Source organism: Mirounga angustirostris, unplaced genomic scaffold (genome assembly GCF_029215605.1).
Source record: "Mirounga angustirostris isolate CCGP_5_RB_7025 unplaced genomic scaffold, mMirAng1.0.hap1 SCAF_5, whole genome shotgun sequence".
In the NCBI taxonomy this organism is placed as follows: Eukaryota; Metazoa; Chordata; class Mammalia; order Carnivora; family Phocidae; genus Mirounga; species Mirounga angustirostris.
Genome location: NW_026991713.1, coordinates 7330907 through 7350107, shown reverse-complemented (window position 1 = coordinate 7350107; position 19201 = coordinate 7330907). Strand labels below are relative to the sequence as shown.

At 59.5% G+C, this 19201-nt stretch overlaps 2 protein-coding genes across 6 annotated transcripts in view; one reads left to right on the top strand and one right to left on the bottom strand.

The window, feature by feature from the left end:
* Window positions 1–6212, top strand: part of ACO2 (aconitase 2) — a 57215-nt gene extending 51003 nt beyond the window's left edge. For both annotated transcript variants that reach the window (XM_045872442.2, XM_045872441.3), the window contains 9 exons: window positions 349–506; window positions 727–800; window positions 1285–1396; window positions 2280–2402; window positions 2581–2736; window positions 3690–3881; window positions 4310–4442; window positions 4977–5098; window positions 5712–6212. In XM_045872442.2, coding sequence (XP_045728398.1) covers window positions 349–506; window positions 727–800; window positions 1285–1396; window positions 2280–2402; window positions 2581–2736; window positions 3690–3881; window positions 4310–4442; window positions 4977–5098; window positions 5712–5849 — 1208 coding nt within the window. In that variant the 3' untranslated portion in view covers window positions 5850–6212. The remainder of the gene's footprint in view (window positions 1–348; window positions 507–726; window positions 801–1284; window positions 1397–2279; window positions 2403–2580; window positions 2737–3689; window positions 3882–4309; window positions 4443–4976; window positions 5099–5711) is intronic.
* A 974-nt stretch (window positions 6213–7186) lies between these two features.
* Window positions 7187–18695, bottom strand: POLR3H (RNA polymerase III subunit H). Of its 4 annotated transcripts, none has more exons than XM_064590556.1 (6): window positions 18330–18695; window positions 15718–15814; window positions 10603–10689; window positions 10115–10178; window positions 8347–8651; window positions 7187–7459 (listed from the first exon to the last, which is right to left on the bottom strand). In XM_064590556.1, exons 1-5 carry the CDS (start codon window positions 18438–18440, stop codon window positions 8390–8392), a joined length of 621 nt encoding a protein of 206 aa, XP_064446626.1. In that variant the 5' UTR covers window positions 18441–18695; the 3' UTR covers window positions 7187–7459; window positions 8347–8389. The 4 variants fall into 4 exon arrangements, with proteins under 4 accessions (XP_064446626.1, XP_045728400.1, XP_054362761.1 ...); XM_045872444.3 differs by having other exon boundaries at window positions 8450–8651; window positions 18330–18694; XM_054506786.2 differs by lacking the exon at window positions 7187–7459 and having other exon boundaries at window positions 7831–8651; window positions 18330–18459; window positions 18565–18695.
* Between the last annotated feature and the right edge of the window lie 506 nt (window positions 18696–19201).

Sequence of the window (19201 nt, the reverse complement as noted above, 5' to 3'; positions counted from 1 at the left end):
TAATTTTTTCTCCTTGATGATAAAGCAATTAAAGAAGGAGAGAATGCTCAAAAGTATGAAAGAAGAAACTTTATCTCCTAAAAGCCCTGATCCAGCCGTGGTCACTGTTAGTATTCTGGAGTGAGCCCTCTGACTCACTTCACTGGCCACGTCGTTTTCCCCTGAATGGCTGGGCCGTGGAGCAGCCTGTCCTGTGGTGTTAGACAGTTGGATTGCTTCCAACTTGTCTCCGTTAAGAACAGCCCCAGGCCCGGCACGGTTGGCGAACTCTTGACCAGGTCTGGATAGTTGAGGTCGGGTGGAGACCTCTGGTCCTGACCCCTGGCCCCACCACCCACAATGCACCAGGTCTGATCGGCAGCTGCACCAACTCCAGCTATGAGGACATGGGGCGCTCGGCAGCCGTGGCCAAGCAGGCGCTGGCCCATGGACTTAAGTGCAAGTCCCAGTTCACCATCACACCAGGCTCTGAGCAGATCCGTGCCACCATTGAGCGGGATGGCTATGTGAGTGCCCACACGCCCTGCCCCTGGTTCCCCCTCCCCACCGCTGAGCAACGTGGCTTCGGGCAGGACAAGCCACAGCCTTGTCAGCTGGGGCGGGTACAGGTCCCCCTGCAGCTGCCCCAGGGTTCCAGAACGGCTCTTCATCACTCAAGCTGCTGACCCACCCTTGCCCATCAGCCACCAGCCTGCCCCTGACCTTTCCGTGTCCTCCTCTCTGCAGGCACAAATCCTAAGGGAAGTGGGTGGCATCGTCCTGGCCAATGCCTGTGGCCCCTGCATTGGCCAGTGGGACAGGTGAGAGGTGCACCTCTGATAGGACAGCCGGTTGTGTCCTGGGGTCCAGAGCCCCAGATATTGAGGGGAAGTGTTACTGGGTGGAGAGAAGAGACTCAGCCCCAGGCCTGTAGCTTCAGGGGCTACTGCACACTAGAAAACTTTTCTAGGAAGGACTAGAAAGTTGGGCTGGAAGTAAAGAGGAAGGAGTGGCCACCTGGCTGAAGCCAGATGCAGCCAGGGGCTTTGAGGGAGCCGTGTGAACGGAGGCAGTGGCCCAAGGTCGGGAAAGTCAGGCCTTGGTTTGGGCTCTGCCTGCCTTACCTGTGGTCCAAGCAAACCTCTGGGCTCAACCAGGGTCCCTCCTGCTCTGTATGCGTGAGTCCCAGGGAGGAGGTGGCTGTTTCAGGGTCTTTCCGTTTCCCCCTCTTCTGTCATAAGCCAGGCAGGACGGGCTTGGTGACAAGGACAGACACGCTTAACCCTGTCTCCTCTGGCCTGGCAGAAAGGACATCAAGAAGGGGGAGAAGAACACAATCGTCACCTCCTACAACAGGAACTTCACAGGCCGCAACGACGCGAACCCCGAGACCCACGCCTTCGTTACGTCCCCGGAAGTGAGCCTGCCCGGCCGGGCCGTGACCCAGGACCGCCTCTGGGGCCGGGCGTCTGACCCCATGGGGCTGCTGAGGGAGGGTTGGCATCGCAGAGCAAGGGGCTTTCTGGGTGGAAACCAAGAGCCACAGGCCTCAAGCGTCACGCTCCCTCTGCTCCCTGCCTGGCCCCCTCAACGGCCCGGGAGTCTGAGGGGCTTGTCGGCCACAGTTAGGGTCACAAGCCAGAGCTTGGAGTCCCTCCCCAGGACGAAGGGCAGCCCTGCCTCCACCCAGTCGTACGGCTTTGGCCAAGTCACTGTCCTTCTCTGTGCCCCAGGCTCTTGTCAGGATTACAGGAAAGTGCGGAAGGCGTGTGCACCGTCTCCGGGAAGGCGGCCTCCGACTAGGAACGCTGATGTGCCAAGCGCTCCAGGGCGCAGTGGCTATTTGGCCTCGGCCATTGGCAGCACACGGCCAGGCTTTCTTGCCTTCTTATTTTTTATATAAAAGATTTTAAGTCATCTCTACACGCCATGCAGGGCTTGAGCTCACAACCTCGAGATAAAGGTTACACGCTCTTGTTTCTTGACTTTAAATGAGTGTTTCAGAAGTACTTTTAGCCCACAAAAGTGACTGAAGAGGTGGCGCCTTCCTTCCATGTCTTCAGCTGCCCATTTGGGAACGTTTTTGCCGCAGCGGCGTTTCTGTGCGAGGGCCCCAGCGCGTGCCCGTGACCTGCACCCCCAGAGACGTTCTTGCAGCTCTGGCCTCTGTGGGGAGGATTTGTGTGTGCAGAGCTTAGATGTACCTGGGCTCCATTCCCCGTTTCCGTCTGGGCTCCTGCTAGGTTGGGGGGTGGGAGTGGTGTTTGGTACTAACCAGCAGTGGGCCACCTCCATTCCAGATTGTCACAGCCCTGGCCATTGCGGGCACCCTCAACTTCAACCCAGAGACTGACTTCCTGACAGGCAAGGATGGCAAGAAATTCAAGCTGGAGGCTCCGGATGCAGATGAGCTTCCCCAAGCGGTGAGCAGGTCCTGCCGCTCGCTGTGGGGCTAAGACACTCCTTCCTGGGCAGGCAGGATGGCACTGGCAGTGAGAATGAGGCAGCTCCGTGTGGGGGGCGGTGGGGGGGCGCTTCTACAGGAGCCTGTCCTCGTGGGGACGGAGCACTCGGCACCCAGCATGTCCCGATCTCCTGCAGGAGTTCGACCCTGGGCAGGACACCTACCAGCACCCTCCCAAGGACAGTAGCGGGCAGCGGGTGGATGTGAGCCCCACCAGCCAACGCCTGCAGCTCCTGGAGCCTTTTGACAAGTGGGACGGCAAAGACCTGGAGGACCTGCAAATCCTCATCAAGGTCAGCGGCGGGGGGAGAACAGCCCCGGCCTGCCCGGGCCCTGCCCTCAGCAGCAGGAAGGGCTGTGAAACCACGTGCTCTCCCCTGGGCGCCAGTGGGGAAGGTCAGGCTGGGGGTGGGGGGCGGCGGCCGGCACGGAGGTCGGCTGCAGAGGAACCAGGGCCTCCACAGCCCAGTGTCCCTTTCTCCTCCGCCCCATGCCAGGCCGAGCTGGCTCTGGCCAGCTGTGTCTGGGGTGCTTGGCCATCGGCGGCAGCCGGTGAGGGTCACCTGCAGCGGCCACGGGCCGTGGGTGCGGCACAGGAAGGGCTAGAAGAGCACCAGGTCTCCACGCCTCCGGCTTGACCACACAGGCTGCAGAAACCACAGAGTCCTCTGCTCCCGCAGTTGGGCATCGGTTGGTCTGGCCCGTGTCTGGGAGCCGAGCGGACACAAGCCTCTGTGGTGTGGCCAGAGGCCTCAGACCCATGTCAGGCATGGATTTTTGCTGTTTACTAAGGGTCTTCAGGCAGTGGCAGCCGGTATTAAGCCCACGTGATCGATAAAACTGGTGACCAGCCAGGACCAGGACACGTCCTCGGGCTTCTCTGGGTCCAGCATGAGGTCTGTGGCTGGTCTTCCTGCCTGGGCGTCAGTTGCCTGGGGGCCTAGGTCGGAAGGGTGAATGAGCAGACCTGCCTGTCCAGCCTCTGCCCCCTGTGGGTGTCCTGTCCTGGACAAGTCACCGAGCAGTGCAGGGCCTTCAAGGGGTCGGGGACGGTCTGGCCTGAGCCCTCATGGTCACAGTGTGGCAAGGCCAGGGCGGCAGACTGTGTGTCCAAAGCCAGACCTGCTGCCCTTGTCACCCTTCCTGGGTCGCAGTTGCTGGGTCTGCTGCCAGCCTCTAGAGGGCTTCTCCCTTCATCCACCTCTCCCGCGCCATGCCCTGATCTCTGTCTTCTCACCCACCCAAGGTCAAAGGGAAGTGTACCACCGACCACATCTCGGCTGCGGGCCCCTGGCTCAAGTTCCGTGGGCACCTGGACAACATCTCCAATAACCTGCTCATTGGCGCCATCAACATCGAAAACGGTAAAGCCAACTCCGTGCGCAACGCCGTCACTCAGGAGTTTGGTCCTGTCCCTGACACTGCCCGCTACTACAAGGTGGGTCCTGGTCAGTGGGGGCAGGGGCGGGGATGCAGGGAAGGGGTGCTCTCCCCCCAGGGGCCCACACCAATAGCTCTGCAGTTGAAGGATGCCCTGGTGCCACGGGGGCAGTCCTGTGTCACCCTCACCACATGCCCCTGCTCCAATCCCACACTGGCCTTCCCCCAACGCCTGCTTCTGTCCTGAGTACTGATGGGTAGGTGGCACCTCCCTTGCCCCTTGCAGAGAGTCAGGGCCTGTGTCTGATCACCTCCGTCCCCTCAGGGCCTGATTGGGGCCTGATTCACCTCTGATTTCACCAGCCCTTGGGGAGCAGGTAGGGAGGGGTCTCTCTAGCCCCTTGACCTGTGAACCTCAGGAAGTCCAGGGCCGGCAGGCAGGGGGCCAGCGTCCTCTCCCTCATGGCCGCCTCACTTGCCTGACAGAAACATGGCATCCGGTGGGTAGTGATCGGAGATGAGAATTACGGGGAGGGCTCGAGCCGGGAGCACGCAGCACTGGAGCCTCGCCACCTCGGGGGCCGGGCCATCATCACCAAGAGCTTTGCCAGGATCCATGGTAAGGTGGAGCCGGGTCCCGCCACATCCGATTCCCCTCCCTGGCAGCCCACGGTCACCCACCCTGCCCGTGGTGGAGTCAGGCCTGGAGCCATGCGCCTGGTTTCCATGCCGTGTCCACAGCTCCCGTTTTCCGCCACAATCTCTGCCCCTTCTGAGTTGCGTTGGGTCCAAGGCCCACGGCTTCCCAAGATGGGAACTTGCTTCCAAACTTGCAGACCTAAGCAGCAGAAATCCAGGGCACGTGGTCAGAGGATTTTGATTGTGAATATCTGTCAGGAAGGCCAACGGAGACCCAAACCAGCACGCTTACGTAGGCTCAGGCAGAAGGTACCCTGTCATTGGGAGTATAGCCACCTTGGTCCTTTTGGTTCTGCTCAGAGTTGTCTCCAGATGGCAGGACCAGGGTCCCTCTCCCAGAGCCCTCACTGGGCTTAGAAAAGAAAGCTTTTAGGCTGGTGAGGCTCCCTGTGCAGAGAAGGGGGGGCTGGCCCTGCGTGCTGTGGAATGACTCAGTATGCTCTCTGCCTTCTAGAAACCAACCTGAAGAAGCAGGGTTTGCTGCCCCTCACCTTCGCTGACCCAGCCGACTACAATAAGATTCACCCCGTGGACAAGCTGACCATCCAGGGCCTGAAAGATTTTGCTCCTGGCAAGGTCAGGGGGCCAGGGAGGGAGGGCAGGTCGGGGACACCCACTTCTGGCCCCCCTTGTTTCTCCTCCCATGAGCCTTTGTTTCAGTTGGAAGGGCCCTTAAACTGTCAAGGCAACCCCCTCGGAGAGAAGGAAGTGCCATCCCAGAGACAAGGGTGGAGCCAGCTCAGGCCCCACTCATTAGGGCAGGCTTGGCACTCAGGCCAACAGCCCACGCAGAGCAGGACCCTCTTGGCCCTGGGAGTCATGCCATCCAGGTCTTTTTTTAAAAAGATTTTCTTTATCTGACAGAGAGACAGCGAGAGAGGGAACACAAGCAGGGGGAGTGGGAGAGGGAGAAGCAGGCTTCCCGCTGAGCAGGGAGCCCGATGCGGGGCTTGATCCCAGGACCTGGGATCATGACCTGAGCCGAAGGCAGACGCTTAATGACAGAGCCACCCAGGCGCCCCGCCATCCAGGTCTTAACTGGGGCCACCCAAGCCCAGACCTGGCCTAGAGCTTGGTTTGCCTGCTGGCCCCTGAGGTTCACCTTGCGTGCACCCCACCTCCCTGACCCTGCAGCAGAATCCAGGGCCGTGTTCCTAAGAGCCACTCCGCTTCTCCCCACTCCCTACAGCCCCTGAAATGCATCATCAAGCACCCCAACGGGACCCAGGAGACCATCCTCCTGAACCACACCTTCAACGAGACCCAGATCGAGTGGTTCCGTGCCGGCAGTGCTCTGAACAGGATGAAGGAACTGCAGCAGCACTGAGGTCCGGCTCCACACCCTGCCCGCCTGCTCCTTGGACCCGGGGCCGGGGACCCCAGTGCAGCCCGCGCATCATCAGAACTGGATCCACCCCAATCCAGCCACGGCTTCCTGCTCCAAGACGGTGTGCTCAGCCCGCCGAGTGACCCACAGTTGGGGGGGGGGGGTTCTTAAAAGAATGTTCCAGCCCCCCTGCCTTCCCATGTTTAGTTTGATTCAGATCTTGAGCAGCTCCATTCAACTGTATTTATTTTTGATGACAAGACTCCCATCTAAAGTTTTTCTCCTGCCTCATTTCACTGGTGGCTCAAGGATTTTAAAGAAACTTTTGTTCTTACAAGGAAAATAAGAATCCAAACTCGGTGACTGTCCGTGTGTGTGAGTGGTGGTGTCCGTACAGGGCGCGGGGCGGGTTGCTGTCGGCAGAGGCCCCCACTGGCCACGCCACAGCAGACCTGCCACTGCCACGAAGTTCAAGTGGGAAGGCTGCTTTCCCGCATCTTCTCAGCCCCACCTTCCTGCGCCCTGGGCCAGCCTCCCCTCCCCGCGCCCCCGCATCCGCATGGCCCCCCTCGTGTCCTTCCCCTGGGCATGGACTCAGCCCCCTCCCTCAAGGCTGCGGTGCCACGCGGCGGCGGGCATCGTTCTGCAGCTGCTTCTCCCCCTGGAGCGCCGTCCCCGGGCAGGACCCACGCCCCGGTGCCCGTGGAGCAGAGGCGGCCTCCAGGGAGGGCCCTTCCTCAGCACGAGACTTGCCGGACGGAAACTCGGTGTCCTGTGGGCGCCATGAGACAAGCCTGCGGGTCCTGCGGGAGTGAGTGAAGAGGCAGGAGGAACCCGGCAGAGCCCTTGTGCTGAGTAAACAAGGTGCTGTGCACCCTCGTCTGGGATTTGGCCCTGCCAGCAGGCCCACGGAGTATTCCTGGCGTGGCCGAGGTCTGCAAGTGACCGTTGTCCTGCCGGGGGTGGTGGTGGGGGATAACACAGCTGGTCGCCAGCCCGGCCCTCGGGCCACCTAAGCCCACGGCCTCCACTTCCCTGACGGCGCTGGCTTGCCTGAGGCCAGGCCCCTGCCTTCCAAATGCTGGTGGGGAAAAAGGCGGTTGTCCCTGAAAGGTCAAGACTTGGCGACAGCTAGCAGCTACCCAGGCCAGCCGCTCGCTCAGTCACTTTAGGGAGCCACCAAGCTTAGCCCAGAGCCCAGCCTGAGGCCCTCAACCCCCAAGTCCTGCCATGGGGGCAGGTCACCTGCAGAAGTGACCCGGGCACAGGAAGGACAGGCAGTCCCAGCTGTGGCAGCTCGGTGACCTTAGATCACGGAGATAAAGGTGGCTCCTCCCTGACGGATACCGTCTTTTATTAAAAGCGTGCGCCGTCGCCAAGAGGCAGAGGTCCAGAGGGAGAGCGTGACTTCGGGGATAGCTCGTCTGGCGGGGCACGCACTCTGCTCCTCGGCATCTGCGGAAGCGGCCGTGGTGGTCACGGCCGGCTGCGCCACCTTCCCCGGGGCTGGGCTGGGGTCTGCCGGACTGGCCAAGGTCCGCCGTCAAGCCCCACGGCTAGCTGCTGGTCCACCAGGAGAGAAGGCCCAGGCCCGGCTCACTGATGGATCCCTGCCCAGGGAGAGAGAAAACAAGCACATTTCATCTACCTTCAGGGCTTGAGCCACCTCGGGAGGCAAAGGGGCCCACCCTTCCGGGCGCCCCGCACAGGCAAAGGGACTAGTGGAGCGAGCACACACCAGCCAAGAGGATGGGGCGAAATCCAGGGGCCTCCCCAGCACTCCCAGCTGGCCCCCGGGGAACACAGCCCAGCTCCCCTCTCCTGCCCCAACCTCTCCTGGGGCCTCTAAGGAAAGTGCTGGTTCTCTAAGGGCATGGCCTCTGGCCCCAAGGCCTCAGCTGGGTCAGGTTCCCTTCCTCACCCCCAGGCCTGCCCAAACATGGCCACCGGCAGGCCAGGCCTGGGCATGCTCTCAGTCCTGCCAGGAAGGCCTAGTGACCCCGCGCCCCAGCCTCCACAAACATGCAGAGGGGATGCCCTCGGCCACCCAGATTTTTGACAAAGCACAGCGGCCCCCAAAGCAAACCACCTGCAGCACAATTATACCGGGAAACCCTCCTAGCAGGCCCCAGAAATGAGTCCTACTTTGTCCTGCATCACAGTCCCTTCATGAGGGTAGAAGACCCAGGGAACCCCGGTCAGGTCTGGTCACAGCTCCCCTGCCACCCCATGCGCACACCTGGTCGGGTGTGGGAGCAGCCCCGACGGAGGGTCACCCCTCCCCGAAGCCCCACTCTTGTGCTTGACCCGCTCCCACGCCCCTTCCCCGCTTGCTTTCTCCCTCAGCCTGCTCATCAGCAGCCTTGTCACCCAGCGAGGGCTCGGTCCCTCTTGCCGTCCGGAGTCTGACACTCCCAGTGTTATGCCCTGGCTTCCGAAACAGGCTCCCCAGGGAGAAGTGACCACCTAAGAACTCATCAGGGACCGGCGCCCTGACCTGCGGGGAGAGGGGCTCCAGGCGGGGAACCCCAGTCAACACCCTAGGAAGCCGCTCCCGCGCCTGGGTTCTCCCGCCACACCGGGGCCCGTGCACGTCCCACCATAAGCGTGTACGGCGCCTCCTTCTTCGGCAGCTCCTCACTGGAAGACGTGGCCTCGGCCGAGCTGGGCCCCGTGGGGGACGTGTCCACAAAGCTCTCGTCCACCACCCGGAAGCGGATCTCCTCGCCGGTGTCCATGTACAAGTCGTGCGCTCCTTCCTCGGTCTCGTACTCCCACACCCACACCTGCTCTGCCTCGTCGCTGGGCGGGGCGCGGGGTCAAGGCAACAACCAGGCAGGCGGCAGCCCGCGGGGGCGGGGGGTTCCTCCCCCCGGCAAACCCCACCCGAGGATGAGAGCCCCTTGGCTGGGGTGTCACGGAGAGGCAGGCCCACACCGCGTGCGTGAATGAGGCAAGGCTGGGCACGCTCTGGGCCCCACAGGCAAGAGCGGGAACGCTGCGGAACACGGCCCCCCAGCCGGCACCACAGCCAGGCGGGCACACGCATCCTCAGGGCCCCAGAGCAGGAGGAAGGCTCGAGGGCAGAGCGAGCCCCACCTCTTGAGGCAGGAGTGACGAAGGCCTCTTGCTGCCCGGTCCTCGCAGGCCAGCCGCCACGTTCAGACCTCCGCTCCAGCGGCCATGACCCGGGCCAGGCCCAACCTCTGAGCCTCGGGCCCCGTGTGTAAAACAGGGGCGGTGGCGAGGCCTGCCCCCGCAGGGCTGCGGTGAGGAGGTAATGACGCAGCGCTCCCAGAAAGTGCTTTCCACGGGACCCGCGCAGTCGGCCCTGGGGTGCTGGCCGAAGCTGCGCTATGTTCTCTGCGGCCCGACTCCGCACCCCTTTCCATTGTGCCCTGTGAAAGTGACCAACACGCGGCGCAAGGACCTTCCCGGTGCTCAGGCCGGACACGGCCGCCGGAAGGTCACCTGCCTGAGGGCCCACAGCCGGCGAGAGGCCCAGCCGGGCAGCGCCGGCTTTCCTGACCAGCCCCAGCGTGCCCCACAGACCCTGCCCCGGCCCGCACGGCCGAGCCACAGCGCCCCGATGAACCAGTGAGGGTGGCGCCCCGGGCTCCCGCCAAAGCCCCAACCCCTCCCCCAGCCCACACCGAGGAGCCACAGCGCCCTCTAGTGGCGGTCCCACGCCTTAACCGCCCCCCCTCGGGAGCCCGGTCCCCTGCTGGGTCCTGGGGACACGGTCCTGACAAGATGGGGTCCCTTCCAGGGAGCAGTCTCAGCGAGGACCCCCAGAAACAGACAACCCTAGGGCGACCAGGCAAGGGCTGGGGCAGCGCAATGGGGGAAGCCAGCGGAGGGGAACCACCCAGCGCCGGGACCGGGCACAGTCAAGCCCTCAAACGTCAGCCGACGGTACCGTTCGCATAGCAGGGAAGCGGGGAGGCGAGCCAATCAGAACAAACCTCTCCAGGGAGGGGATCTCCGAGATGATCCCTGAGAGGACAACCTAAGCCAAGGGGACAGCACGCCACCTACAGAGCATGAGAGCCCAGACGGGGGCACGGTCGTGGGGACACCACGGTTAGCATGGGAGCATGGGCAGGTCAGAGCTTCTGGAGCACGAGTGCAGGCCGGGGCGGGGGGGGTGGACACAAAGGTCAGCAGTGTCAGATCCCAGGCCCCAGGGTCACCCCAAGGAGCGGGGACTGTCCTTTGGAAAGACCTGAGCTCCCCTGTGACCCACTTTAACCTTGGGAGGATACAACTTGGCTGGCTGCTGCAGCGACTCGGGGGGAATGAGAATGTCATCGAAGAACCCTAGAGAGACTGGAACACACGGGAAAGTAACAGCATGGGACAAGGGCAGTTGTCGCCACGGAAATCTGAGCCCCCCACCCCCACCTCGGAGCCCTGCGCCCCCGCCTAGGCCACCCAGCCACCAAAACCTGCAGTGGACACCATGCAAAACTGGGACCAGAGGGTGCCTGGGACCCCGAGCCCCCTCTGGCAGCTGCTGTGTCCAGCCCACGGTCCTGAGGGAAGGCCTCACGGTGAAGCCCGGCAGCTGGCCAAGGCCTTCACTGTTGCGTGAGCACGAGGGGGCTGTGTGCTGCCCTCCCCCCCGCAGCTCCCTGACAGCCCCCCTCCCCCGACCTGTGGCCCAGCCCGGAAGCTGAAGGGAGGCCTGCTGGCCTGGCCACTTGCCCCAACGTGCTCCCAGGCTTCGTCTGAGGATCAGGGCCACCATTACCGTGCACTCCCTCCGGGCTACAGCCTTTGATCTTGCCAATCAGAATCTCGTCCAGGAAGGGATGGAACACCACATAGCGAAAATGGACTGGAAGTGAAGGAAGAATGTCAGTGACGAGCAGGCACGTGAGGGACGGCTGCTCTGCGGCGGCCCCGGCTTCCCAGTGTTGACCACCCTCGCCAGCCCGCTGACCCGGAGGCCCATGGCTACCCCGGAGTCCGCTGGGCCCTCCATACCCAGTCCCTCCGTGGGTCCAGACCCACCAGTGGAGCCGCAGAGACCCACACCCCGTCCCCTGCAGGGCCACAGCACGGCCCCCGTAACAGGCCAACAGCAGTGGCCCTGAACGGAGGGCTGGCCCCCAAGCCCACCCGACAAGTCACTCCTGAACCCAGATTCTGGGCCATGGATGACTCCAAAGTCAATTCCACCCTTCCTCTAGACTCGCTCCCTTAAATTCTAGAAAGGGCAGAAGTAACCGGCAAAGGGAGCCAGGTTCGGAAACAAGTCTTCCGTCTCCCTCTGATGGGAAAGTTTGCCCCAGGCATAGCTCTGACCTGGAATAGGACGCTAAAAATGCCCTGAAATGGACGGGGCCACGGGAAGGCAGAGGCAAGAAGCCAACAAAAATGCCTCTGTGGGCTTGCAGGCCCTGCCCTGGGTGGTCCCCAACTCGGCAGACCCCCAGGGCCTGGCAGAAGCCATTACCTCATCACTCCTGCCCCTGACAGCCCCAAAGGGGTGACCAGCACTGGCCTGACCCCCACCAGAGCTAGAGAATAACCGTGAGGCTACATCCTGCCGGTCACACGGTGCCCACCGCCACCCACCCGTGTCGGCTGTCACGCTTCCCCGCCGTGAGGATGGGGAAGCGGCTCAGAGGGGCTGCAGGACCTGCTCACAGCCACTCAGCTCTTCTGTCCTGCTTTGCCAGGGGAGGACTCCAAGCCTTTCTGCGCCACCAAACACGGCCACAGGGTGGAATCTACCTTCCCCGGACAGCTTTCACCCCCACATAGGCTCCCACCACCAGCACCTTCAGCTCCTCGCTCTGCCAACGCCACCCGAGGGCCGACGGGGCCCCCAGCTCCCCGCCGGGCGGCCTCTCCGTGCCCCACCAGGCGGGAAGCACGAGGGAAGAAGCGGGGGCGAACGTAATGCAGTCTATCCACAAAACGGAATATTACTCAGCCTTAAAAAGGGAGGGAGTACAGACACCTGCCACGACATGGATGAAGCTCGAGGACATTACGTTACGTGAAACAAGCCAGTTCCAGGGGACCACATACCGTGTGACTCCATTATATGAAATGCCCAGAATAGGTGAACCCAGAGACAGAAAGTAGATCCGCGGTTGCCAGGGGCTGGGGGAGGGGAGCAGGAGGAGCGACTGCTGGTAGGTACAGGGTTGCTTTTCGGGGGTGGGGAAAATGTTCTGGAATTAGATCGTGGTGACAGTTGCACAACTGAATATCCTAAAAGCTACCGAATGGTAAGCTTTAAAAGGGTGAATTTTATGGCATGTAAATGAGAGCTCCATTAAAAACAAAAAGGAGGCCACAGACCAGCGGGAGGGCCAGCCGGGCCAGGGCCGTATTTGGAGTGACCTCCCAAGAGCCCGACCTCAAGTTCCGGGGTGTGTAGTGGGCAGACGGGAGCCGGGAGAGTCAACAAGGATGGGGCTGCAGGATCAGTAAGAGGAAGACCCGCTCTCGGGGGCAGGCTCGGGCCAAATCCCAGGAGAAGCAGGGCTGCCTCGGGACGCAGTGAGTTTCTGCAAAGGGCAGACTGGATGATTCCACTGTATGAAGTACCTCGAGTAGTCAAATTCATAGAGACAAAGCACAACGGTGGTTTCCAGGGCCCGGAGCTGCGGGGAACGGGGAGTGAATGCTTAAGAGGGGCAGAGTTTCAGTTTGGGAAGATGAAAAGCGTGGTGGTGGTTACCCAGCAATGACTGCACTTGATGCCATTGAACTGGGCACTAAAAGTGATTAACATGGTAAGTCTTATGTTATATATAGTTTATCACAACTTAAACAAAAACAGAACAAAGCGAACGGTGGGCATGAGGAGAGTCCACTCTGGAGCCCCGAGCAGGTCAAGAGGGGCTCCCCCCGGGGCCAGTCATCCTGTGGGACAAGGGTAACAGGGCACTGGTGTCATGTCCAAGTACCCTAAGGACAAGAGCTGAGGCTGGACACCTGGGCACAGTGTCACAAGTCACAGAGACTGACATCTTGTGAGCACTTACCGTCCGAGAGAGGTGAAGTGATCCGGCCCGGGGAGAAGGAAGTACAAGACAATAAGCCCTCAAAACAAAGGGGGAGGCATGGGGCTGAGGCCTCCCTCCACACACCCTGGCCACAGCCCTGGGTGAGGCAGTGGGCTGGGGGGGCGGCAGGAACAGGGCCCAGGGTAGAAGATCAGCCCTAAAGCATGGCATTGATCTCCACAACAGAGCACCACCCTGCACGGCGCTCCGCAGACCACAGCGAGCTTCACAGCTCCAAGTGTTGACCCCATTTTACAGATGAGGAACCCGAGGCCAAGACAGGCGGCGTTACCTGCTCAAGGTCCGCATCCAGCAGGGGGCGGGGAGCAGAGCCAGAATTCAAATCTGGGTCCATGTGACATGCCTCACCCAGGGCCCTAATCCTCACATCTCATTCCCAAGGAACCAGGGGGCCCAGGGTGAACTGGGGGTGGGGGGACAATGAAAACCAATCTTACACCAAGTGGCAGAAACAACCAAATGAAAGAACAGAATTTCCTCAAGTTTAACTTTTTCCTCCCAGTCTTTGTTGAAGTTCTGGTGCCTCTCACCACTTGTCCAGGGCAAGTCTAAAGGCAGAGACTGGGCTCAGCTTGAGGGCATCCTTCTCCGTAAACAGAGGCCCTGTGGTCTTGTTTTCACGTCTGTTTAATTTCTCTGCTAAGTGCTCCTAGGGCTGTCCACAGAGCACGGTAACATCTCTGTGAATCTAATTAAGTCTCCAGATTCCTGGACACAGACACCAGGCGGCCTCATGGCACGTTCTGGAATGCTCGACATCTCTGTGTCCAGAGGCTGACCAGGATGGGCTAGGGCAGGGCTCCTCACACTTGGCCTTGTGTGAGAAGCACCTGGCTCCTTATTAAAGCACAGTCTGGGGCGCCTGGGTGGCTCAGATGGTTAAGCGTCTGCCTTGGGCTCAGGTCGTGATCCCAGGGTCCTGGGATCGAGTCCCGCATCGGGCTCCCTGCTCCTTGGGAGCCTGCTTCTCTCTCTCTCTCTCTCTCTGTCTCTCATGAATAAATAAATAAAATCTTTAAAAAAATAAAAGTAAAAAAAAATAAAATAAAATAAAGCACAGTCTGCAGGCTCACCTCCAGAGACTGTGATTCAGCAGCTCTGAGTGCCTAGTGCATGGAAAGCTGCAGGCCTGCCCGCTAATTGGCCCCGAACCACGTCAGCGGCCCCTCCCTTGCCTTCTGCTGCTTCGGCTGGGTCCAGGGAGGAGAGAGAATGCCCCACGCCCTCCCTGAGGACCCCAGCCAAGATGACCATCACTCTATTCGTCCAGGTCCGCTAACCAACCTTGCCTTCCCTTCCCAGGGTGCACACCCCTTTGCTGTGCGACTACAGCTCCTCCCACCGGGAGGTGGAGTCTATTTTCCCATCCCTTGACGCCAACCTCAGCCATGTGACCTGCTCTGGCCAATGGGATCTTCCTACAGGAAGAAGAGACCACATGCCCCAGAGATGAGCTGTCCCCGTGAGGCCCCCCTCCCCACCAGCCAGTCTGCCAACCACCAGACACATGAGGCCATCCTACCCCACGCAGCCCTGGACGGGCCAGCCCAGAAGAACCCATTTAGTGGATCCACAGAATCAGGGGAAACAGTTCAAATCAATGAGCCACTGAGCCCTCCCTATGTGCCAAGGACCCATCCTAGGACCTTTGCACGTATTAATTTAGTATTCTCACAACAGTCCTGTGATATGAAATCTACTGTTAACTCATTTTATAGGCAAGGAAACAGAGGCATGGAGAGATTGCATATTCTACACAGGGACACAGAGCAAATAAGGGGCCAAGTTGGGATTTGAATCCCAGAGGCTACACTTAACCATTAAGCCCTAGGGCCCCTCAAAGTCCCCCACCCTCAACCAGCTTCCTTCTCAAGAGACAGATGCACTCCCCTCGGCTCTCCACACTGGTTAATTTATTTTTTTAAAGATTTTAAGTAATCCCTACACCAACATGGTCTTGAACTCACAACCCGAGATCAAGAGTCACACACTCTACCAACTGAACCAGCCAGACACCCCTGCTCTCCACTTTTAATCCAGCAATGACCATTCCAAGTGCCCTCACCTGTCTGGCCCCCCCCCCCCCAACCAGACTGAGCAGCCTGATGGCCCGGCAGAGTAGGGCTCAGTAATAAATGAGACCAAAGGGGGCACAGACACGGAGCCACAATCAGAGCGAGAGAGGCCTCCAGAATCACCTTGTCTGGGGCACCTGGCTCAGTCATGTAGCAACAGATTCTTAGCTCAGGTCTTGATCTCAGGGTCATGAGATCGAGCCCCGTGTTGGATTCCACATTCGGCAAGGAGTTGGCTTGGGATTCTCCCCCTTTCCTTCTCCCCCCATCGGTGCGTGCACACTCTCTCGTGCTCTCTCTCTCAAATAAATGAATAAATAAAATCCTTAAAAAAAAAAAAATCACCTCGTCCACCATTTCTTATAGGTAAAGAAACCAAGGCCTAGACGGGGTAAGATTCTGCCCACTATCACCCAGTCAATTCCTGGCAGAGTCAGGACTAGGCCTCAGGTCTCCCAATCCCTAGACCAGGATTCCCACAACCAAAAACCAAACCCCAAGAAACCCAATGCCAAGGAGGAAAGGGCAGGCTGCCTGGGTGGCTCAGTCGGTTAAGCGTCTGTCTTCAGCTCAGGTCATGATCTGGGGGTCCTGGGATTGAGCCCTACATCAGGCTCCCTGCTCAGTGGGGAGGCTGTTTCTCCCTCTCTCTCTGCCCCTACCCCCTCCGTGCTTTTGTTCATGCACACTCTCAAATGAATAAATAAAAAAATCTTAAAAAAAAAAAGAGGAAAGGGCACCCACCTTTGGTGTGCGACGCGCCGTCCCCTGGGAACACGTAGGCATCCTCCAGCTTGGTGATGTCAAACAGACAGATGCAGAGCCCCACGTTGTACACGACCTGTGTGCATCCGCATACACACACACACACCGTGACTCTGAGGCCCGGCTCCCCAGCATGCTCTCCTGAGACCCTCGCCACCCACGGCAGGTAATGATTACCCCCATTTTACAGCCAGAAATGAGTTGAGGCACCGTCTGAGGTAACCATGGGTCAGGGGCCTCTGAAGGATGTGGAGCTCTGGAAAGAGCGGGGCCTTTGTGACAAGGCAGATCCTGGTTACAGTGCCAGTTCCAACGCCCACTGTGTGACCGCCAAGGTCACTTCTCTGAGCCTCAGTTTCCCCCATTTGCAAAAATAGACCTCCCAGGCTGCAGGTTTGTTAAACAGAGAAGATGGACGTGAAGCCCCATGCCAGTGTCTGGCTTACATGCTAGAAGTAGTAATAGTCAACCACAGATCACTATTATTATTAGTCAGCATCACTGACAACCAGGGAACCCTGGTTTAAACCTGCACTTCCCAAAGTCTCCAGGTCCATGCTAGAGCTCGGGGCTTGGTGTCAGAGGCCCGGCTAATCCCCCATTCCGCTCACAAAGTAGGAGACACAGCCGTGGCCGCAGGGACTGAGGCTGGCGGAGTGACCCAGGGCCAAGGCGCCGAGACTAGACAGCATCCTTTGCCCCCTCCGCACCCACAGCGCTCCAAACCACGGGCCCGCTGGTGTCACTCTATCTGCCACCGGTATCATCACCTCCCAATTACAGCCCTGCAGACTGTTCAACGATTAGCAAGAAGCTCAGAGAACTTACGGTCCGGGCCAGACCTCACCACAATGAGGCACAGAGTCTGACTGGCTTCGGCAGCACAAGATCTGTGCCCTTGGCCGGACCACGGACCTCTTCTGTGCAGCCTCCTCAAAAATGACTCAAATACAGAAGACTCATCTCAACAGGTCACCGAAGGACCCAAAGGGACTACATTCCCTTCTTGGACTTTTCACACCTTCTCTCTCCAAAATGCTCACACTTCGTCCCTCCACAGACCCCTTGACCTTCTACCTCACAAAGTAACCGGAAGCCATCCACTAAGGACTTCATGAGTTCTCTCCACCAACAATTCCCCAGATCCATACACCTCCCTTCTATGACCTCACCTCTATGGAAGGGACTGGCCTCGTGTCTAAAGCCAGCCAACCTTCCTCTTACTGGCTCCTTCTCGGCCTATCACCTCCTGCTATTCTACGGATGAAGACCAATACTGCCATGACATCCTGCAGGCCCTGTGCGGCTTGGCTCCTGCCACCTTTCCAGTCTGCCCTCCCCTCTCTTCCTCTGCCCAGGCCACATTAGCCTCCTCCATGTTATCATGGGTGAAATATTCCCTCCTGCCACAGGGCCTTTGCACATGCTGTTTCCGCTGCCTGCCCAACTCTTCTCTCTGCACCCTCAAAAATGAATCCCCTAGGGGCGCCTGGGTGGCTCAGTTGTTAAGCGTCTGCCTTCGGCTCAGGTCATGATCCCTGGGATCGAGCCCCGCATCGGGCTCCCCGCTCGGCGGGGAGCCTGCTTCTCCCTCTCCCACTCCCCCTGCTTGTGTTCCCTCTCTCGCTGTCTCTCTCTGTCAAATAAATAAATAAAATCTTAAAAAAAAAAAAAAGAATCCCCTAATTAGTTCCTCTTCGGCATCATCTCTCAGCTCAAGCTCAAATGTCATATCCCTAACAAAGCTGCTTTCTCCCTCATTGTAGGCAGAGTTCTCCTTCATTCCACAGACTTGTGAATGCCTGTCCTTCACAGCACTTACCTCAACTTGTCATCACATACTCAGCTGTGGGTCCCTCTCATTCATATCTGCTCTCCCCACCACACTACAGGGTAGAGCCTTGTCTGCCTCGTTCATTCAATCAACAGACAATTACGGAACATCTGCTATGTGCCAGGCTCTGGCTAAATATGAGGGTACCGTGTGGAGAAGACAAAGGTCCCTGCCATCATGGAGCTGCAAAAAAAACCATAACCACCTAAGAAGGAAAAAGTGATAGGACACAGAGTAACTGAGGGAGGGTTACTACAGAAAAGGCGGCGGGAAGGCCCCAGACTAGCTGTCACTAAGTCATGTAGGGCTGGCATATAAAAGGTGCACAAATACTTTTTTGCAGGAATGAATGGATAAACCTCCTGACCGTTAACTCTAAACCACTCTGTCCATCTTCACAAAAACAGTGCGCGGTTGGACAACCATTATTATTTCCATTTTACCAATGGAAACTGAGGCCCAGAGGGGTAGGTGACCTGCCCAAGACTGCCAAGTAATTTGGCAGTGTAGAATCTAGCATTTCCCAGTTACAAGAGCCTTTTCCAAACTCAGTTTCTTTTTTGATTCCCTCTGACATCCTTCGTGCACAAGGATTACCCCCATCCCGTGTACCGGTGAAGAAACCGAGTTCTGAGACGTTAAGCTACTTGCCCAAGGCCGAGGTTTAGCATGACCAAGGCCAGGCCTGCGGCGGGCGGGTGGGCAGTGCTGGGCCCTCCGGTGCCAAGGCCTGCCAGCGACCGCGCGGGCCCAGTACCTTGTTGGCCAACTTTTTGTTCAGCTCCTCGGCAATGGAGTCGTTGAGCTTCCTCTCAAACTGCCACGGGGGAATCCGCACGGTGTCCACCATCTCCACCAGGACAAACATCCCGGCCTGCGCTGGGGCCCTGGGAACGGGAGGGTCAGTCTCGCACCGTCTGGGGCGGTGGGCGTTCCCCAAGCCCCTCCCCGCCCAACCCGGCAGTGGGGCTGCGAGGCAGGGCGCCGGGTACCCCGTGCGGGGCGCGCTCAGCCGCTGCAAAGTGAGGAAACTGAGGCTTAGCGCGAGGGGCCCTCGCTCCAGTGGGAGGGGTGCGAGCACGCGTCGCACGACCCCGCGCTGCCCCCCCGCCCCACGAAACACGCGCCGCGGCCACGCACCCACGCTTCCGGAGAACAGACCAATAAGAAGCCTTTGCCCGCCCCCCGACGCCGCGCGGGGGCGGGGCGGGGCCTCCCCTTCCGCCGGGGCGGAGCCGTCAACCCTCCGACCGCGCTTTCTGGTTGCTAGGCGACCCCGGTGCGTTCCAGACTTCACCGGCTTGGCCAGTGCTCTACTCTCTTCTTCCGGGTCTCACGTCGTGCTCTGCGCCGCAGCCGGAGGGATCCTCTCAAAAGCCGGCACAGGATGCTTAGACCCCTCAGTACCCTGGAGGCGGGAGAATTAACTGGAAAGGGGCAGGCGGACCTGATAGAAATGTTTCGTATCTTCTTCCAGGGGGTGGGTTACACAGATGTATGCAATTGTCAGGGGTGCCTGGCTGGCTCATCGGTAGGGCATGCAACCCTTGATAACAATAACAGGGTTGTGAGTTCAAGCCCCACGCTGGGTACAGAGGTTACTTAAAAATAAAATCTTTGGGCGCCTGG